Source organism: Panicum virgatum, chromosome 5N, assembly GCF_016808335.1.
Source record: "Panicum virgatum strain AP13 chromosome 5N, P.virgatum_v5, whole genome shotgun sequence".
Classification (NCBI taxonomy): Eukaryota; Viridiplantae; Streptophyta; class Magnoliopsida; order Poales; family Poaceae; genus Panicum; species Panicum virgatum.
This window is the reverse complement of record NC_053149.1, coordinates 15,038,713-15,058,158: the sequence shown is the minus strand read 5'-3', so window position 1 is coordinate 15,058,158 and position 19,446 is coordinate 15,038,713. Positions and strand designations below refer to the sequence as shown.

Below are 19,446 nucleotides of genomic sequence, written 5' to 3'. Positions count from 1 at the left end.
TTAATTTCCAGTTATTACCCTAAAATAGTGGAAAAGCATGTGCCACAGGCACCTGTTTAAAGTGAAATTATTTAAATTGATTGAATTATAACAAAAGATTACCAAAAAATATTATAAATAAATAACTAAATTTCGTTGCACCATGTAATTCCATATATGGGAGCTATGTGTGTGTCATAAAGCGGGGACGGATCCTATAGGTTCCATAAATAACAAATATTTAATTTAATTTCCTTTAACCAACAAAAGTGCAAAGCACAATTATATATGAAATGCAGGATCAAAAATCTATTCTACTCTAGCTTGAGAATTAAATTGTATAGTAAGTGCACTTACTATGTAAGACATTAATTGCTGATGGACGGCTGATTGATCCTCTGCACATTCTCTTAATCAATACCATCTACCAACATCAAACATCTGTAATATACAAACTCATATATTACTCTAGCTTCAACTAACTTCTCGTGCAAAGTTGCGCACTTATGTTTAACTTCACTGGCGGATGACTAACTAAAGTCGAGGACATTGATGCCAATTTTAGGAGCGTCATGAATGTAGCGTAGAGCATAATGAGCATAGTGTTCCCACAGGCAACGTCAAGTGTAGGCTCATGACTAACATTGACATGTTACCTTCTTCTAGCGGTATCTTGAAATGTATCTTATACTGTACAGTCGATACAGTCTCATACGTTGGTATTGACCCACCCAACTCATCAACAACGGCTAGCAAAACTTTGGTGGCCTTGAGCACAAGAGATGTATATCTGCAAATTCAAATCAATCAAAAAATCCATTGATTGGTGACACAGATCCACATTATAATTTACGTGATTGGTAGCTTGGCTTTAGCTGGAAAACACAAATACAGAATATGCAATAGAAAGAAGGAGAAATCAACAGGAGGACGGACGTAATTGGTGGCTCAGCTCTAGCAAAATAGAAATAAAAAAATGAAATGGAGAAACAAGCGTAAGGAACATAACCCCATTAGGCTATAGTTTTTTATTTAGGTGATTGAGTAACAACATAGTCTTAATTGAGCGGCAGAGCTCCTGCCTTTTATTTCAAAAAAAAAAGTAACAACATAGTCATGGGACTAATATGTGTGTCAGATGAATACTTGTAGGATTTTATAGGTTCCAAAGGTGAATCACAACGAAAACCTCAAAAGTCGGGATAATGAGAGGAATGAATTGGAAGTGTTCGATGCATATTTATATTTTGACTAATCAAATGGGTCATATTTCAGGAGAATCTTGTAGAGCATTTCAAAAGCTTTCCATAGAGTCCAGGATCATTAAAATCGGAGTTCGGAATAGAGAGTTATGATCAAAATAAGAACAAACTGATCCGTGTGAACGACCGGTTAAACCGACCAATGCGTAGATTGAACCAACACATTTAACCGGTACACAAAATGTGATCTAATGAATTGGACTTCTGGAAAATCTAGTAGAGCATCTTACAAGCTTTCTATGGAGTACACGATCATTGAAATTAGAGTTTGGAGTAGAGAGTTATGACCAAAATACACATCACCATGAAGCTGATTCATGCCAGCGACCGATTAAATCGACGCGATACACAAGAGACGTCGGTGGATTGATAGTGGCATTATCCAGAGAGCATGTCAAGCAGCAGCTAACAAAAATAGTCGACCAGTTAAACCGACGCTATGAAAAAACAAAGGGTCGGTGCATTAGGAGAAGCTGAGGCGGTTGAAGCAAAGACGAACCACTAGACATGTTGAACTGGTTGGCATTGGTGCATCCATGTCGGCAGCAGGCGTCTATCAGAAGCTCAATGGCTAGCTCGGACTGTGTACGACATGCTAAACCAACCCATGTAACCGGTTGAACCGACGCTCTGTGCAATTTTAGGATAATGTTAGAGCAACGGCTCTATGGAGTTGGTGGGCTATATATACGCCTTACCCCAGGTAATTTGAGGTTGCTGGAGTCCAGAGAAGCTAAACACATTGAAGAACGTCTCCAAGACATCAAAGTGCCAAGTGACCACATCGTTGGTCCTTAGCACACCTTTAAGAGTGTTAGTGCTAGGTTAGCTCGTGAGAGAGTGAAAGAGAGCAAGGTGTTGCTGCCTTGTGCACTAGTTCTAGAGTAAATCAAACTTGTATATCGGTGAGACAACCTCTTGAAGTCTTGGTGACTCACCGATAAATATTGGGCCCTCCGTCTTGGTGTGGAGCGGTGACAACGACTTTGTGCGAGGATGTGGAGACCCCATCCTTCATGGAGAAACTCCTCAGTGGAAAGTGGGATCAAGGTGAGCCTTGGTGGTCTAGCCTTTGTGGCAAGTCAAGGTTCCCCGAAAAAGACTTGGGGGTCGAGAAGCGCTATTCTTAGTGAGTGCTTCAACAACATGGGCTAGGGATGACTTAGTACCTACCGATACCACGGGATACACCCTCGCGTCAATAGTTCATTTCACCTCATCCCTCCTTTACGCACTACTACATTATTCTTTTCAGAGGCAGTTGAAAACTATTTTCAAAGATGGGCAGAGGCAACCACCTCTGAGCAAATGTCTCTGAAAAGGTGGTCCACTCGCCTTTGAAAATCAAACTAAAAAAAACAAAAAAGGGACGAGTCCGCCGAGCCCATCTGCGCCAATGCCCTCCGTGGCGGCCGCCGCTGTCTATGCCGCCCCCACCCACCGCGGCCGCCCCAACCCGCCATGGCCGCCGCTCGCCGCGACCGCCCCGCCGCCATGGCCAACGCCGGATCCGCGCCATCGGTCCCGCCACCGGCCCGCGGCCGACGCGCCCTCGCCGCTCGCCACGGATCCGTCATCCGTACCACAGCCGCCGCGCCGCCGCCGCTCCGATCGCCTGCGCCGGATCCACCGCCGCACTGAATGAGTGCGGGAGAGAGAGAGAGAGAGAGAGAGAGAGAGAGAGAGAGAGAGAGAGGAGAGGGAGATAGAGGATGGAAGGGTTAGGGCTAACGTTTATTGTATACTCCTCGCAGCAACAGGGCTCAATTGGGTTTCGATTGGGTCGGTCCACTAACTGAGGCGGACATTTATAACGAGTCCGCCTCTGAAAATAGGTGTATTAAACGAGGCGGTCGGTGACCGCCTCTGTTAATCGATTTTGCGAGACGGTTTCTGTAACTCCCTCAGTTAATAAGACATGACCGTCTCTGTTAATGACCGTCTCTATTAATGATGGGCATTAACAGAGGCTGTTATTTTTTGTGCCCGCCTCAGAGCTCCTAAAAAAGGTCGTTAATTGGTTTTTGTAGTAGTGACGTTTCCATATTTCGTACTTGGAACTTATGTGTCTTTACATTCTTAGATTAGCATCAAGGTATGATTAGCTATAGGTTGCAAAACTTATTTTGGGATGCGTGTTTCATACTAGATGAACCATAGTTGCACATCTAGATTGTACGATCTAATTTATATTTTGTGCAATTTAGTTGGAGTCGTAGGTTAAGAATTTTTAGTTTGTCTATTTCACCCCTTTCTCTTTTAGGTTACGAGCACCGATTCCTTTTAAGAAAAAAATCAAACAGGCGGCAAATACTCGATAGAGAGATAGACACAAACACATGCACATCGGAAGGTACCAATCCTGTTGCGGTTTACACAGCTCCCTTTCAGCAACGACGAGTATTCAGTGACCTCGGAGGCAGCGATGGCGTTTCCTTGGGCAGGCGGTGTCGATGCTCCAGTCCGCGATGGTATGCTAAAAGTTTATGAACCGTTCCCCGATGGTGACGTGAACCTGCATAACTGGATTGGGTGATTACAATGAAGTTGATGGCGCTTCATACGTAGCTGAGGCGAGAGGTCACCTTCCAACCATCATATGTTTTATTAGTATAATCAATTGATTCAATCATCAATTAATCAATATTAAATGCAATGATATATGCATAGCAGTCTTATATATGGTACACATGCAGATCAGGATGATTACTTCCAATTTTCTCTTTGAATTAAGCTAGCTTAAGTTGTCATTGTTTATTTCCTTCTCAAGTCTCATGAGAGTTTAATTTTCTTTCTTTCTTTCTTTTTTCTCCCACCGCTCATCACTTGAGGCTTTCCTTTGGTTCTCCTGCTCCAGTTGTCCACGAAAAGATCCAAATCCTATCCAGCAGAGAGAACATGGTCAACTCGTGGCATATCTTACATTGGTAATGAATTGATTCAATCATCAATCAGTTAATCAATATCAAAAGTAATTGTTATATGCATAGCAGGTTATATAGGGTACACATGCGGATCGCGTGATTGCTTTTAAAGTTTTCCTTTGAATTAGACTAGTTTGAGTTGTCATTATCTCCTTCCTTGCATGCCACATATTTTATTCTAAGCTTGTTCTCATGTCACACGAGAGTTTAATTTATTTCCTTTCTTTTAGAATTTACATGATTATTTTCTAAGCATTAAATTTAGGATGAGGTACTAGATTTGTTGTGGAAATAGTGAGTGCTCAACGAATCATATGACATGAGAGAGTCCTCAGAGTAGAGACGGGGCATTTCATGCTGCCACAATGCTCCTTTGCTGCTGCTCCCAAACTGCAAGTGGTTGATTAATTTGCGACAAAATATATAAGGAAGAACGTGACACAACGTCAACTCTCCACTTTATATGAACTAGCATGACGTCCGGTGCTAATAGAGCGGCTAGTCTGGTTTTAGCTATCATAGTGATAAATAATTAATATCTTTTCTCTAAGCAGTTTTTTTTTTTAGAGATAAGCATTTAATTTATAGTCATGAGCAATGTCAAACAAAGAAATAAACGATTAAAGTATATTCTTTCTGATTGTGCAGAGTCAAACAACGCATCAAAATTTAAGATGGAGTACTAGATATGTTGTACTGTGGAAATAGTGATTGCTCAACGAATAATATGACACGAGAGTCCTCAGCACAGAGACGGGGCATTTCACGCCGATCTGCAGCGACAGCGCTATCTTCGCTGCTGCTCCCAAACTGCAAACTGGTTGTTTAATTTACGGCAAAATATATAGGGAAGAAGGAAGAACGTGACACTAGGCCAACTCTCCACTTTATATGAACTAGCATGACGACCGGTGCTAATAGCGCGGCTAGTCTAGTTTTAGTTATCATAGGGATAAATAATTAATATTTGTTTCTCTAAGCAAATTTAATTTATAGTCATGAGCAATGTCAAACGAAAGAAATAAACGATCAAAGTATATTCTTTCTTACAGGCCCAGCCCTGAGGGGGTGAGAGGGGCCGCCGCCCCAGGCCCTCAAAATTAAATTTAGGGGCCCTGGAGGTGATACATCTGAATATTTATATAGGTATAAATACATAGTATATCTAGTGGAGATGAGTTAATGAAATAATTTGTCGCGTGAGGTTTCCCACGACTGGTGACTTCTCACAACTCTATGCGCCGCGCTATGCCATCTCCTCATTCATTGCGATGCAATTAACCATTGATTAGCAACCACATTAGAGAGTACACAATCCACATCCACGCGGCCACAATCCACATCCACATCCACGCGGCCACACTAGAGGCCCCACAGCTCTAGCACTCTGCGCAAGAACGATGTCACTGCCTCCGCTGCGACTTCATGACTGTGTTGTGCACGGCTCGTGCGTGACTCCATCTAGCGCCTGCACACTGCACGACGACTCTCGAACATAGGAAGCTAGACAACTCTTAAACACTCTCGCCTGCACTAGCTTTCAAACTTAAATTGCTATTTATTTATGAATTTTCAAGCTTCAAGAAATATATGGGTGATATTAATTTATGCCTTTGTTAATAACTTTGCATGTAGAATTGCTGGAACATGTTTTTACAATAATATCATATGATATTTATATGTATAAGTTGTTTTTTATATGAATCTGTTTTGGATGCACCTTGCTTATTGGTAAAAGAATAGTCATAATAATAATAATGATTATATATATATTCTTTTAAAGCACCCAACTCCAACTCTAGACCTGAGCTCCCAAATTCTCAAGACTGACCTGGTTGTGACGAGTCAAACAATGCATTAAAATTTAAGATGAAGTACTAGATATACCCCAGCCTGAAATTCGCTCCATGGATAGTCCTAAGAAGTGCTATTAGAACCACCAAACCAATTCAGCTAAAGATCAGTTCGCCATTGATGCAAAGAATGGGGAAATGACCATGCAATTGCAAATGATGGGCAACAATACTGAAATCTCTAGGATGGATCTAATCATCAGTACAAGTCAAAAAATTTAAAACCTTAGTTACCCGATTCTCAGAACACGTAGATTCCTCAATGGAGCAGCTCAGTAGCTTTGTATAATAGTCTAAAACATGAACAACTTGAGCTCCAGGCACAGCACAATAGCATAGCAAAACACCAAGTCAACAGCGGCCAATCACTCCATTCACTCACGCCACCTTATTTGTTACAACAAAAGAATCGATCACCCCATGTCTTTGGTACAGAACAACAGACATGACCAAAAAAGAAAGAATTACACAAAACATACAAAAAAAAGTTGTATGGGAGACCAAAATAGAAGGGAAGCACAAATCCTGCCTCTTCCTACACAAAACTATTAACTATGAGCAACGTATGGAAAAACCATTTGCTGCTGCCACCCTCCGCAAAAGGTGCTGTATTTTCAAAAGACTAGCATGCTTCTGCCCCACTCCGCAAAAGGAGGTGGGGTAAAAGAACAATATGCCTCTATTTGCAGTATTCCAGCCTTGTCTATCCCATTTTGAACTGCTCCAAGACACTATATACAACATCAGATATATGAACATCACCTTTACAATCAAAAGCTTGCCTTTTGCACGGGTATTGGTACCCATGTATTCTGCTCCGCAAACCAAGTATCAGAGAACACCAAAGCTAAAATCACTGATGAGGCCTGAAAACCAAGAACTTCATGTGGGTAATGACACTCATATGCTCTGCAAAGTACAATCCCAGGACACGCCAGAACTGGCATTAGTGATTAGGCATGGACAAGGATAGTGGCATCGTGTCCTTTGCGAGAGAGCACAAAAGTAGTATGGTACCTTTTCTGTGCCATCTGATGATCCAATGCTCTCACTAAGAGGTCCTACATCGTTTTTTTTTTCCATTGCTTTGGTCGCTCCAGTCATATATGCGTTGCTTGCACTATCACTCCACTTCCAGGCTGCGTCACTCCCTTCTCTGTAAATGACACAAATAGGAAACAGTTAATGATATTTTGGTTGCCAAATGAAGAAATGCAAACAGCAAATTAATCAATTGCCATGACGTCTTGTTGAAAAATCCCTCCCAAAAAGGATAAATTAATCAATGGCACTACTGCAGATGAAGAAAATTGAATATTGAAGGGTTCACAAAAGAAAACCAGAATTCTAAATATGGTTTCTCGAATATGCTGGAACTAGATTGAACTCCAGTTAGGCATCACATTAGAAACATGGGTGGAAGTGGAACAATCAGAAGATATGTACCTGAATGGTTCTTAAATTTATTAAGTAGACTACAGTTTGGATTTAATTTGTTATACAATTGAGATGACTAAATTAAATCCTTAACAATCAATATGGAATTTGGCAATTTAAAAAATTCAGTAACTACACCCTTGTAATCACAAAGTGTCAACATCTTAACAATTGTGTCGAAACATTGTGTAAAAGCTTCAAGTTGAAATATTACTGGTTAGCAGGGAGTACAGCGTACCACGTCAAACATTCATGTTGACAAATGATAATGTTATTATTGGAATGTGGAATTCTAAGATAAAAATAATACCCATAATATTGGCTGGCTCCACATGTTCTGTTGTGGTGTGGAATGGTTACTGTGGTACCGACCAGCACAGTATTAGTTACATTACATACTTGAGATTTGAATAATTAGTTTATAGTAAACAGGGTCAGTTCATTCCTTGTGGATGTACTCAATCTATTTTCACGTATTAGTGAAAGTTTCTTAATTTTCTTTTCATGGACCATGAAGGAAATTGCACATCATTATATCAAGAAGAAAGGAGACCAATATGATTCCTACAATACAAGTAAGCAAAAGGTGCTAAGCACTCTCTAGGTGCTAGGCACTCTCTAGGTGGGGTGACCCTCCGAGCCTAGGCATTTCCTAGGTGATGCTTAATATCTACATTTACTACAAAAGGAAAAGGAAAGAAAACAGAGATCAGTGGACCAATAATTGGACAGAAAGGCCCATCAAAGCAGCCGAACTGCCCAAACCCAAATCTGAACAGGCAGCACCCACCCACCTTATGCATACGCTGGTGACTCTCCCATCGGTCACCCTCTCACCAGGCCTCACTCTCACCAGGCCGCAGTACCCCCCCCCCCCTCTCTCTCCTCTCTCTCTCTCTGCCCCACCACCCGACGCCGCCCCTGTCACCTCCTCTTCTGCTCGACCTCCCCTCGTCCCTCGCGGCACCTGATGTCCCCGCCTCTCCCACATGTCCCTCCCTCGGTGGATGTGCACGGCAGCCACCAGGGACAGCATGCTGGCCCTCGTTTCGGGTGCCGGCGCCGCCTAGGGACTGCCTACACCCCCTAGGCGAGGCGGTACCCCGCCTCCCAGCGCATAACTGCGCCTAGGGGAGCGCGAACAGCACCTTTTGGAACACTGACACAAATACCCTCAAGTGGCTTCAATGGTCTTTTCTTCAAAAAGTGCTGGCACATCATCAAAGAAGATGTCTATGATCTATGCAATGAGTTCTTTTCTGGGCAGTTGGATCTCAGGGAAATCAATGGCAGTTTCATCACCTTGGTCCCTAAGTGTAACAATCCAACAACTGTCAATGATTTCAGACCTATATCCCTTCTCAACTCAATCTTGAAACTGCTAACCAAAATCATGGCTGACATATTACAAAAGGAAATCATACCAATTGTACACAAAAATCAATATGGTTTTATTAAGACTAGGACCATACAGGATTGTTTGGCCTGGGCTTTTGAGTATATACACCAATGCCAGCAGTCAAGAAGGGAAATTGTAATTCTAAAGCTAGATTTTGAGAAGGCCTACGATACAATAGAACACAGTACAATACTTGCAATTCTTCAGCAGATTGGATTCAGTACACAAAGGTGCAATTGGGTTCAGAGGCTATTTCACTCTGGTTCATCTTCAATCCTACTAAATGGAGTTCCTGGGAAAGATTTTCAGTGTAAATGGGGGGTAAGGTAGGGGGACCCCCTATCCCCCCACCTAATTGTGATAGCTGCAGATTTGTTGCAACATATCATCAACAAAGCACACAACCAAGATCTTCTAAGCTTACCCATACCAGCAACAGCAAGCAATGATTTTCCCATCATTCAGTATGCAGATGACACTATCCTTATCATGATGACCCATACCAGCATCAGCAAGCAATGATTTTCTCAAAGAAATCTTGGAGGAGTTTGCACAATCAATAGGATTGAAAGTCAAATCCTGCCTTGTCCCACTCAACACCACACCTGAGAAAGCAAGTGATCTGGCTAGTGCTTTTGGATGCCAAGTTGGAAGCTTGCTTTTTACATATATCGGGGTCCCACTAGGCACAACCAAACCGAAAATTGTGGATTTTGCACCACTAGTGAACCAGATGGAAAGAAGACTGACAGCAACTTCAAACTTTCTGGCTTTTTCAGGCAAAGTAGAGCTAACCAAAGCTGTCCTATCTGCTCTACCAACATACACCATGTGTACCCTGAAAGTCCCTCTGGGGTCATTAATAACTTAGACCGAGCCAGGAGAGACCGTCTTTGGAGAGGATCAGACATCAATGATAAGAAGAAGCCTCTAGTAGCTCTGAAAAAAATCTGCAGGCCTAGAAATAAAGGCGGCTTAGGTGATCTAAATCTGAGAAGCCAGAATAATGCACTCCTTCTAAAACATCTTGACAAATTTTATAACAAGAAGGATATACCTTGGGTGAATTTGATTTGGGAGACTTATTATAGCAATGGGGAGGTTCCTCAAGCTACAGCTGAGAAAGGTTCTTTTTGGTGGAAAGATCTATTGAAATTATGTGATCTTTTTGGAAGAGCGGCCACCTGCACTGTAGGAGATGGACAAAGTGTTCTTTTTTGGGAGGATACATGGAACAATATATTGCTAAAAGATTTACTTCCAAGACTTTATAGCTTTGCTAGAAACAGGAATATTTCAGTGGCTAAAGTTCCTCCAAAGTGATGACATACTTGAGCACTTTGATATCCCTCTTTCAGAGGAGGCCTTCCAAGAACTGCAAGCTATCATCCAAGGAATACAAGTCCAAAGCACTAAAGCAGACTGCTGACAGTATGTTTGGGGTTCCAACAGATACTCCTCAAAACAACTCTATAACCTTCCCTTCAAAAACATCAGGCCCCCATCACCATTCTTATGGATTTGGCAATCAAGATGCAGCAACAAACTGAACCTTCTCATGGTTGCTGCTCATGGATAGATTAAATACCAGAAATCTACTCAGGAGGAGAAACTTCCATATAGAAGGAAACAACTACACTTGTGTCCTATGCAATGGCAATGTAGAAGAGACAGCTTTCCATCTGTTCTTCTCCTGCTCCTTCAGCAAATCCTGCTGGCAGGCAATAGGCATAGACTGGAGGATCAACTTGCATTTATTCCCAATGATGAAAAGTGCTCGACAGGATTTTCAGCATTGATTTTTCATGGAGGTATTCATAATAGCCACTTGGCACATCTGGAAGCAAAGGAACAATCTTATCTTTGAAGGGAGAAGACCAACAGTTAGAGACTGGATTTCAAAATTTATAGATGAGGCAAGACTACAAGCTCATAGAATCAAGGAAGACAAAAGACAGGTTTTTCTTAGCTGGGTAGATTGTGTTCATCTTTAGCTAAGAGCTAAGGCTTTCTTTCTTCCCTAAGAATCCCTCTCTGAGGTTTTCTTCTTCTCTGGTGCCACAGCTATGTGTGGTAAGAGGACTTTTGTACAGTTTATTTTCTTTTCTTATAAATATATACTTTACCACAGTGGGAGCTTCCCCCGCTGTATAGCTTTCAAAAAAAAAACCCAAGTGGCTGTACCTATTCCTAAGTATAAAGATATCATTTCTTATTGTGTATGGTCAAGTTACCCCTGTTAAAGGGATGCATCCATTATGGATTAACTGTAGTATGCAAGTCATACTACCCTAAAAAATAGTTAACATAATGATAGTTAATGACCAAGCACAATTTTTTTATGTTGAATTGAGAGGACAGGGAGGCACCCTCCTAGGTATTGTTCCCTTCATCGTTTTTTCATTTGATAACTTATTGTGTTAGACATAATCGCAATGCTTGAGCACATCATGTGTTGAACATTGTATAATTTACTTGCCCAAAAAGAAAAATAGTGGGGATAAATCTGATCCAAAGAATTCACTCATTTTGACCTGATAATTGTGGTGAACTAAAAAAATACAACACAGTAACAAAAGCAAAGAAAAACATGGCTCATGTCTCTGTAATACTTACCATTGTAAGGTCTGAAAGCATAGAATATGCCTTTCCAATTATTTTGAATAAATAATCAGCATCTTTGCGGATTTCGTTTGTGATTTCTCCCCATACTGCATCGCTGATATTTTCACTTTTGACAAGAAATTTACCAGCCTGTGGTACAACTACTGTTAGACAAGAGAAGAATGTGAGTTATAATTGCTGGGAAACGAACAAAGTACTTTGTCTGGATGATGCCTTAGAGCTGCTTTGCGGTATGCCTTTTTTATATCCACGGCAGAGGAAGAAGGTTCGATTCCTCTGAAAGGAAAATGAAGTGATTTAGTCAAATAATCATATGAAATTGTGAAGTTTTTTCTATTATTAGTCAAATGGTTGTATGATATTGTGAATTCTTCTTTCCACCAAAAGCATATGAAATCCCTCTACTTAGGCATGCCCTAAACTATTCTCCAACACTTTTTGGCTGAATGAGCCCAACCAACCTCAGAAGGAAAATTAGGTATCAAAAACAGCTTCCTTCCATGGGGTTTCAAATTGTGTCAATTTTGGCAAGTATCCACTTTTTAGTTCCATTGTGAAGGTTGTAGCTAACAATACTGCAAACAGAATTCTATAAACTAGACAACTCACATGAAAAAAAAAGATATGGCAAGAACTGTTTGATTTCATCGAGCTACAGATAAATTCATTAACGCAGAAGTTGCAGTAAAATGTAGCAAAAGAAATCAAGAGCACCCATCTTCACAACCAATATTTAATTAAGAGTGTATAATTAATGGCCTTCTATTATTTCCGGTTCAACTTACAAAGCTGAATTGTGACATAAGTTTAATTAATAGGACTCTAGATGGGTGCATGCTGTAGATAATTTAAAATTGTGAAGAACAAAGACTCACAATATCAAGTACACATTTAATGAGGTCCCTTTTCTTGCATCCCGCTTCAGAGAAGAAAACCGAAGATTGGCTCGATTCAGATTGCTACGAATACTCTCTGTCTTCTCTGATGGCATGGACATATTTTCTTGCAGTTGTTTCTCAAGAAGAGTAATTAACCTACGGAGATCATTTTCTGCTTGGTCATAGTCCCTTATGAGTTCATACAAACTAGATCTTCTGGAAATAGCCTGTGAAAGTAGCAAGAGCAATAAGTTATGTTTTGACAGGCAGGACTCCAATTCAAGGAATGGCTACAACCGAAAATCATGAGCAAGTCCTTCTAAAACTTGAGTCGCACTAAAATACTACTTAATGTGTCAAAAGTGTGGTTCCATGAACCACATATCAGCCTCACTTGGATAATATTTGATTCTTACACATTGTTCATGGTTCTTAGTAAATAATTATTGGAATGTTACCATGCATATAGAAAATATTAACCAATGCTCTAAGGTCCATTTCAAATATTAGTCTATATGATCACCAAATTTACATGAAGAATGAAACCATCCACATAATAATGATCTGCAGTAAAAAATGATTAAGATATTTCCCCAAAAACAATAAAAACTAATATACAAAAGATGAGAAAGTAGCAACTTTGCGTTACATAGGCATGGTTGTTGGTTGTTGCTTGTTACCACTGGTTTTGTCGGATGCAACCCACATAATTAAAAACAAGAATTGTTATGTGGAAACAAATATTTCACTACAAAAACTATTTGGAGCATGCCTATGAATTAGGTAAAAAGCCAAAACGTCATAAACAACTATCCATATACCATTATCTACTAGGTTTGGGGTAAGATTTAGCTGAAAATAAAGAAATAAATTGAAAAGGGAAATTCTTAGTGTATGAGCTAACAGTAAAGAAAGTATGGCCTGCTAAAGCACATGATAAAACTAATGGACATCATAGCACAATCATACGGTGCTTTTCGCTAAAGTCTAGAAAGAGTTAGAGAACATAGTAACATGAGGAATTTTAAATTTTTAGTTGACGAAAGTACAGCAGAGGATAATGCACCAACCTTAGCATAATCTGCATCAAGGGCTATGGCTAGTGAGCAATCTGCAATTGCATCTAAAATTTGACCCATTGCTTGATATGCCGCTGCACGGTTACAAAAGCAGACTGCTAAAAAGCGTAGTGATTCACTATTGCTTAGCAAAGCAGTGGTATAATGTTCTACAGCCTCCAAATATTTACCAGATTGAAATGCTTCATTACCAGCAGCCTGAAATGTAGCAAACAAGAATTTTATGTCATCAGCGTAAACTTCTTGGAAACGTTGCTAAATACCAAGGACATCATGTGCACACATGATCAGTAACAATATCACAGAACAGAGAAAATGCTGGATATAGTTTGACATTATATGGATAGATTACTGGCCCAAAAGAATACAAATGAGTGAAATCATATAGCAAGGCCAACATATAACATACTTTAAGCCGCAGTAGCTCAGATATTGCCATAGAGAATGATGAAATTGATTCCTGAGATTGCTTTCCACACCTAGTCAGAGTTTTCTCAAAATTAGCAAATCATATAAGCAGCGATACGTGGAATTTAGTACCGAATAAAACTAGCATCGAAAATATTACCTGCATTCCATGACTTTTACTTGGTCAAACTTTTTTAAGAACTGGTGAGCTTCTTCAAGCTTTCCAAGGAAGAAATACGACTTAGCAATAAGATGATAACGCCACAACTTCACAGAGCAAGTATTGTTGTCCAAGTTATTGCTTTCTGAATGATTGTCCGGACAAAAACACAAGCTATTCCTTTCTGCTACATAAAGAGTCTCTTCACAAAATTGGATTACTTCTTCATATCGCTGCAGCTGTTAAAGTCCAAAAAGCTAAACAGTTAGCCCAAAAAAATACTAGTTGAAAGTGGAAACTTAGTAATGACGTGCAGAAGGCAAAATAAGTTTACCGTAAATACAGACCAGTAACAGTGCTTCTGCTTTCATTGCCATCAAGTTATCTGAATAAATACTTATGAACAAAGCATCAGAGATCATTTGCAAGGCGCTGGGTATCTTGTCAAATGCCTTTTTTATAAGATACTCCTTGGACTGATGAATAAAACCAGATATTTTCTGCAAAAAAAATACACATGATGATTGGATTACCAAGTTGCATATAACAAATTATTTTTGAATACATGTTTTCTGAGAAGGGTTAAGAAAGGTGCAAAATCCATAAAAGCATTATGCAATTAATAAGACATTGAGCACGAAACAGGTGCCTTCAATAGTTGCAAACATGTACTGTGAACCTGGTGCTCCTCAAAAATCAATTTTCTTTCGTACTGCTGAGAGTCAGTCTGCCAAATGTAGCACTCAATGTATTAGTGATGTGTGGGATCAAGCCCCATTTGTCACTATCACAGCTAATGGTATGTTAGCAAAAATGTAACCAGTGGTTTGTTGGCAATGTTCCTGGGTAATTATCATGTACCCAATGGAAAAAAAAGAAAGAAACTGCTCAAAAGGTGGTTAATTTGAGAAATGTGTAATCTGGTATTTAATTTGGTAGTTAATCTGGCATAATATCAGAAAGTTAATTTGAATGCTACCTGAGCTTTTTGTAGACCGTCAGAAGCCTCTTCTACAATTTTATGATCCAAGCTTGACAGATGATTAGACTTCAAACACATCTCAAAAGCCTTTTGTGCTTCTTCCACATCCCCCAGGGCAAGTAAGCAGCTAGAACCATTAGATGAGCAGTAAGTTCATATATTCATAATGTAGAATGTAAGCAAGGGTGCTACATACTTACAAACTAACTAAATGAATTATTAATATCTGTTATGAACTGGACCTTCTCTTAAGACAAATTTTATGACTTAACAGTTGCATGACATATTTCTTTTCTTTGGGATCTGAATGCAACACTCCATAGTTGGTTAGATTGAGTAAAATTCTAATACCTAGAAAACTGATAAAAGAAAGTAGGATGCTTCCATGGATTTCCAACAAGACAAAAACATAGTTACTTTGAATTTATCCTACTGAGTAGGCACAACATGAATTGTGATATGAACTCCAGTTAGGAGTCCTCGAAGCTAGTACAAAAATAAAAGTCAATGCATTGGTTATTTTATCAACATCATAGCCTATCGGCCTTTTGTCTTACTTGGCAGCTCTGACTTGTGCCTTGAGAAAGCTGGAATCAATACCAATAGCTTCTCGACAATCAGATAGGGCCTCTCTCATCTTACCCAGAGACATCCGAGTAGCTGCACGATTGCTGTAGCACAGCATTAATGCCTTTTTAGAAGCTTCATTTGGAGAAAAAGAATCAATCCCGTGGGTATAGCATTCCTCAGCCTTAGTTAACTGCCCTTCTGCATATGCTTGATTCCCCCTAGAACAAATTAAGCAGCTCAGCATTAAAATATCGAATATCGCAAAGAATATACAGCCCGAGGAAACCCAGAACGAAGGTACACAATACCCCTAGCTAGTGAAACGCAAACAATAAAGCTATTCAATTTCACTATAAAGCTCAAATATTTTCACTTTTCATTATTCACTCATAATACTACGACCAGTCTACAACTCATACAGATCTACATTTGAACCAGCAAAACAGCAAAATGTTGTCTGAGCCTCTGATCTAAGTGTAAACGGTAAAGATAAAAAACCCAAAATAAAGGATATAACTGGTCGACCAATTTCTGAACTGTAAGAAGTCCAAATAACCCCATAAGTTTCAGTCTAAACACAATCTAACGCCCCAAAACTCTATGACCAGGTAACCCCTTAACCTGAAATTGGTTCTGCAGGGTTTTTTCTGCCACTTAAATGGTTTGGGTTGGTTGGTTTCACCCTTGTGGTCCATGCTAACTAAATAAGCAAAAGGGAGTGACAAGAGAAGGTCATGCAAGCACCTTAAACGCCATGTTTCACAATCTTCATGGTGTTCAAAGTTTTCTGTTTTTGTGCATACGGTTACCCTATTAGGTTCCATTTTGCTGTATTCAGTCCACTGAGCAGCTGAAATTGCACATTGCTGACTTGCTGAAACTTCTGAGCGTGCAGGTCCAATGGCAGATGAAGGAAGGCTTTGAATAGAGTTAGCGTGATTACACATTCCTCCACTTTTTTTCTTGCTATGCCGTCTTTGTGAGTGCAATGTACTTTGATTAAAAGTTGATGCAGAAAATATGAAATCAGATTGACCAGAATGTTCCGTGTTTGTTAAAGAATTAAACTCCGTTCCACCATGGCTACTGTCTGCTATTTGCAAAGCAGAGTTGTAAGAATTGCCTTGGGCACAGTTGATACCAGAGTCCGATAATGCAAAGCTACTGGCTACATTCAAATAGACATTTTCTTCAAGCGATGCCTTTCCAGAGCAATTATCACTTCTTCTTGGAACTGATTCCAAGGAAGAAATCTGGTGAGCTGAGGAGAATTTCTTTGGCATAACAGTTCTTCTGTTTTTTACCACACCCTTAACTCCTCTGTTCTTAGATGCCAAATTGTGGTCTTGAGCAGTGAAAGATTTCTCACTGAATGACCTGCATTCATTAAGTTCTGAAGCTTCTACTCCTTCAATATCATAAGGCACATTTATGAAAGAGACCTTCGCACTACCATCTTCAGATCCAAAGCTAGAACAAAATTTTGCTGTAGAAGAAATTTCACAAGGTTCTGAGTGTAGAGGATTCTTATTAGTCGAACCAAATGCATGCTTTGCATCCTGCAAAATAAACTTGGTGCAAGTGCTATCTTTAGCAACAGAAGCATTAAGTTGTCCAGAGTTATATGGTACACCATCTTTATCAGCTGAATCTACCTTACTAATGCTAGTTTGAGTTGCATTGGCAGTTAAATCCCGATACCCAGCATGTCCACCAAAAACAAAGACATCCCTCTGAACATTAACACAGTGAGCAGAAATCTTACTTCCATTTCCATCCTCTGGCAAACTACCTTCATCCACAGATAAGCTGTCCCCAAACCTTGCAAATTCAATAGGAGCATCGTGGTCGGAACAGGTTGGTGAAGCTAAAGATATTGCCTCCACACTGTCACATTGTATTTGTACAGTTTGAGATGGGGCTCTGCTCCCTTCGTCGAGCTTCTCAGTCTGATCGTGAAGAGAGTCCGGAATCAAACACTCATACAAGCTGGAATTGCTTCCGCGGGTGCAAAAGGGATCATTGGCGTTCATCACTGGCTCCGGATCATCTCCTCCAGGAGCATCAGCGTCGCTTCGCCTGCCGGCAGTGGCGGAGGGTAATGGAGGCGAAACTGGGCCCCGGCCCCCCCTTGTTTCGCGCTCACCTCGCCTGTCCCCTTGCTCAGGCGGCGGGGGCGCAGCAGCCGGGGCACCGGACGAGCCCGTTCTCGTTGCAGTCGGCGCAGGCGCGGAACCTGCCGCCGCCCTTGAGGCTGTACCGCTTGTGGCTGCCGTCGCAGGCGCCGCAGAACACGTAGCGCTCGCCGCCGCAGCGGGCGCAGGCGGAGGGGAAGGCGGGGGCGGGGGCCACGATGCGGCGGAGCTCGCCGGACTCGTGGAGGCGCCGGACCTCCTCGGCGCCGCCGAGGTGGCGGCCCAATCCATGTCGGCCCCCCCTTGGTTTACTTCCACGCTCCGCCACTGCCTGCCGGAACCGTCATCCAGCGCGAGCTCGTCAACTGCAGCCGGGAGATCGGTCAGAAAGGCCTCACCGGATCCGGACGAGAAGCACCTCCTCATCTCCGGCGCCCCGGCCGCGCCACTCCCGAACACAAAGCTGGCGCCGCGAGAGGCGCCCCAGGAGCCCACGGACGGCGAGCTCTCCTGCTGGGCGAAGGCGGACGCCACGGGGCGGCGCGAGAGATCGATCCCGGAGCGGCGGATCGCGGCGGCGGCGGGGTGATCGGAACGGAAGGGCGCAGCATGGCGCCGCGGCCTCCCGGCGCGGGGCCTGGGGCTCGAGGCGGCCGGGATGGTGGGGAACGGGGCGGAGGCGGAGAAGGCGAGCGGATCGGGCGCGGGGTCCATCGCTGGCAGCGGTGGCGAGGCGGGGGGTCGGGTGGAGGAGGAGGGGAAGAAGAAGAAGAAGAAGAAGAGGCGCTTCACCTTCACGGCGGCGGCGCGCCGGGGACGTGCGCGCCGTTCCCTGGCGCGGCTGGCAGGTGGGCCATGGGGGGGCGGCCGTGACGGGGAAGAGAGGTGGAGGAAATGATCTGATACGATTGGATTTTGAATCGAAATGATCTGGAAAGGGCAAAAAGGGGAAAAGAAAAGACTCTACAATAGCGGTCGCGCTGACACTGACCACCAGGTTACTAGTTTATTGTCACCAAAACACGCTAATCACTGTCACGGGATCCCACTCCCGTCAGCGCAGCAGTTTCCAATCACCGAATCACGAATAGACTTGTCAAGCTTCTTCTTGCAAGCAAGACGAGGAGCAAACAAAACAATAGCGTAAAGTCTCGATCAAAGAAAAGAATGTAACCTGCTCAATCATTAGTCCATATTTGGTGACATATAGCTGACTTACTGGCTATCACAGTTAGAGGGGTGTAGCCAGGAATTCATTTTTTTTATTGTTAGAGAGCCTGACCTTGCTAATTTATTTAAAAATTTAATCAAATTTTAAATTTTCAATACAAATTTGGGACTCATAGGTGGGGCCAGGCCCCTGGGCGCCCACCCCGTGGCTATACGCCCCTGATCACAGTCTCATCAGATTGTAACAAATTCCGTGTGAGTCCTCCCAGTTTTCCCAAGCTCCAATTTCGTACCCCTCCTCCCAAAGTTCTAACGGCTGGTCCTGGTTACGTGGCACCATATGGAAAATTAATTATTTTTACGAGGAACAAACAAAAATTAATATTTAAGATGGTGTACGAGCACTTCATTTCGTTACATTTAATTTCTCAATTGATAAAATATATCCTTTGAGAGAAAAATGAGCATGAAAATTCGATTCTATCCAAATTTCATCCACGTGCGCCCACACCGTCGGCCAGTCTCATGCTGACACGTGTATCCCAATTGCCACGTGTTTCGCCCGCTACGTACGGTGGAGAAGAG

General features: G+C 41.8%; 1 protein-coding gene and 1 long non-coding RNA gene across 6 annotated transcripts; both read right to left on the bottom strand.

The window, feature by feature from the left end:
* Positions 1–6,319: 6,319 nt before the first annotated feature.
* LOC120673852 (mucin-19-like) lies at positions 6,320–18,456 on the bottom strand. Of its 5 annotated transcripts, none has more exons than XM_039954893.1 (12): positions 16,301–18,455; positions 15,544–15,774; positions 14,984–15,113; positions 14,352–14,504; positions 14,005–14,243; positions 13,846–13,915; positions 13,428–13,634; positions 12,355–12,584; positions 11,677–11,755; positions 11,471–11,608; positions 7,036–7,174; positions 6,320–6,927 (listed from the first exon to the last, which is right to left on the bottom strand). In XM_039954893.1, exons 1-11 carry the CDS (start codon positions 18,403–18,405, stop codon positions 7,163–7,165), a joined length of 3,594 nt encoding a protein of 1,197 aa, XP_039810827.1. In that variant the 5' UTR covers positions 18,406–18,455; the 3' UTR covers positions 6,320–6,927; positions 7,036–7,162. The 5 variants fall into 5 exon arrangements, with proteins under 5 accessions (XP_039810827.1, XP_039810828.1, XP_039810826.1 ...); XM_039954894.1 differs by having other exon boundaries at positions 6,320–6,884; XM_039954892.1 differs by lacking the exon at positions 6,320–6,927 and adding an exon at positions 7,465–7,511 and having other exon boundaries at positions 7,042–7,174; positions 16,301–18,456.
* On the bottom strand, positions 8,838–10,179 carry LOC120673856. Its single transcript, XR_005674891.1, has 2 exons — positions 9,912–10,179; positions 8,838–9,812 (listed from the first exon to the last, which is right to left on the bottom strand). It is a non-coding gene; the product is annotated as an uncharacterized LOC120673856 (long non-coding RNA).
* Positions 18,457–19,446: the final 990 nt, after the last annotated feature.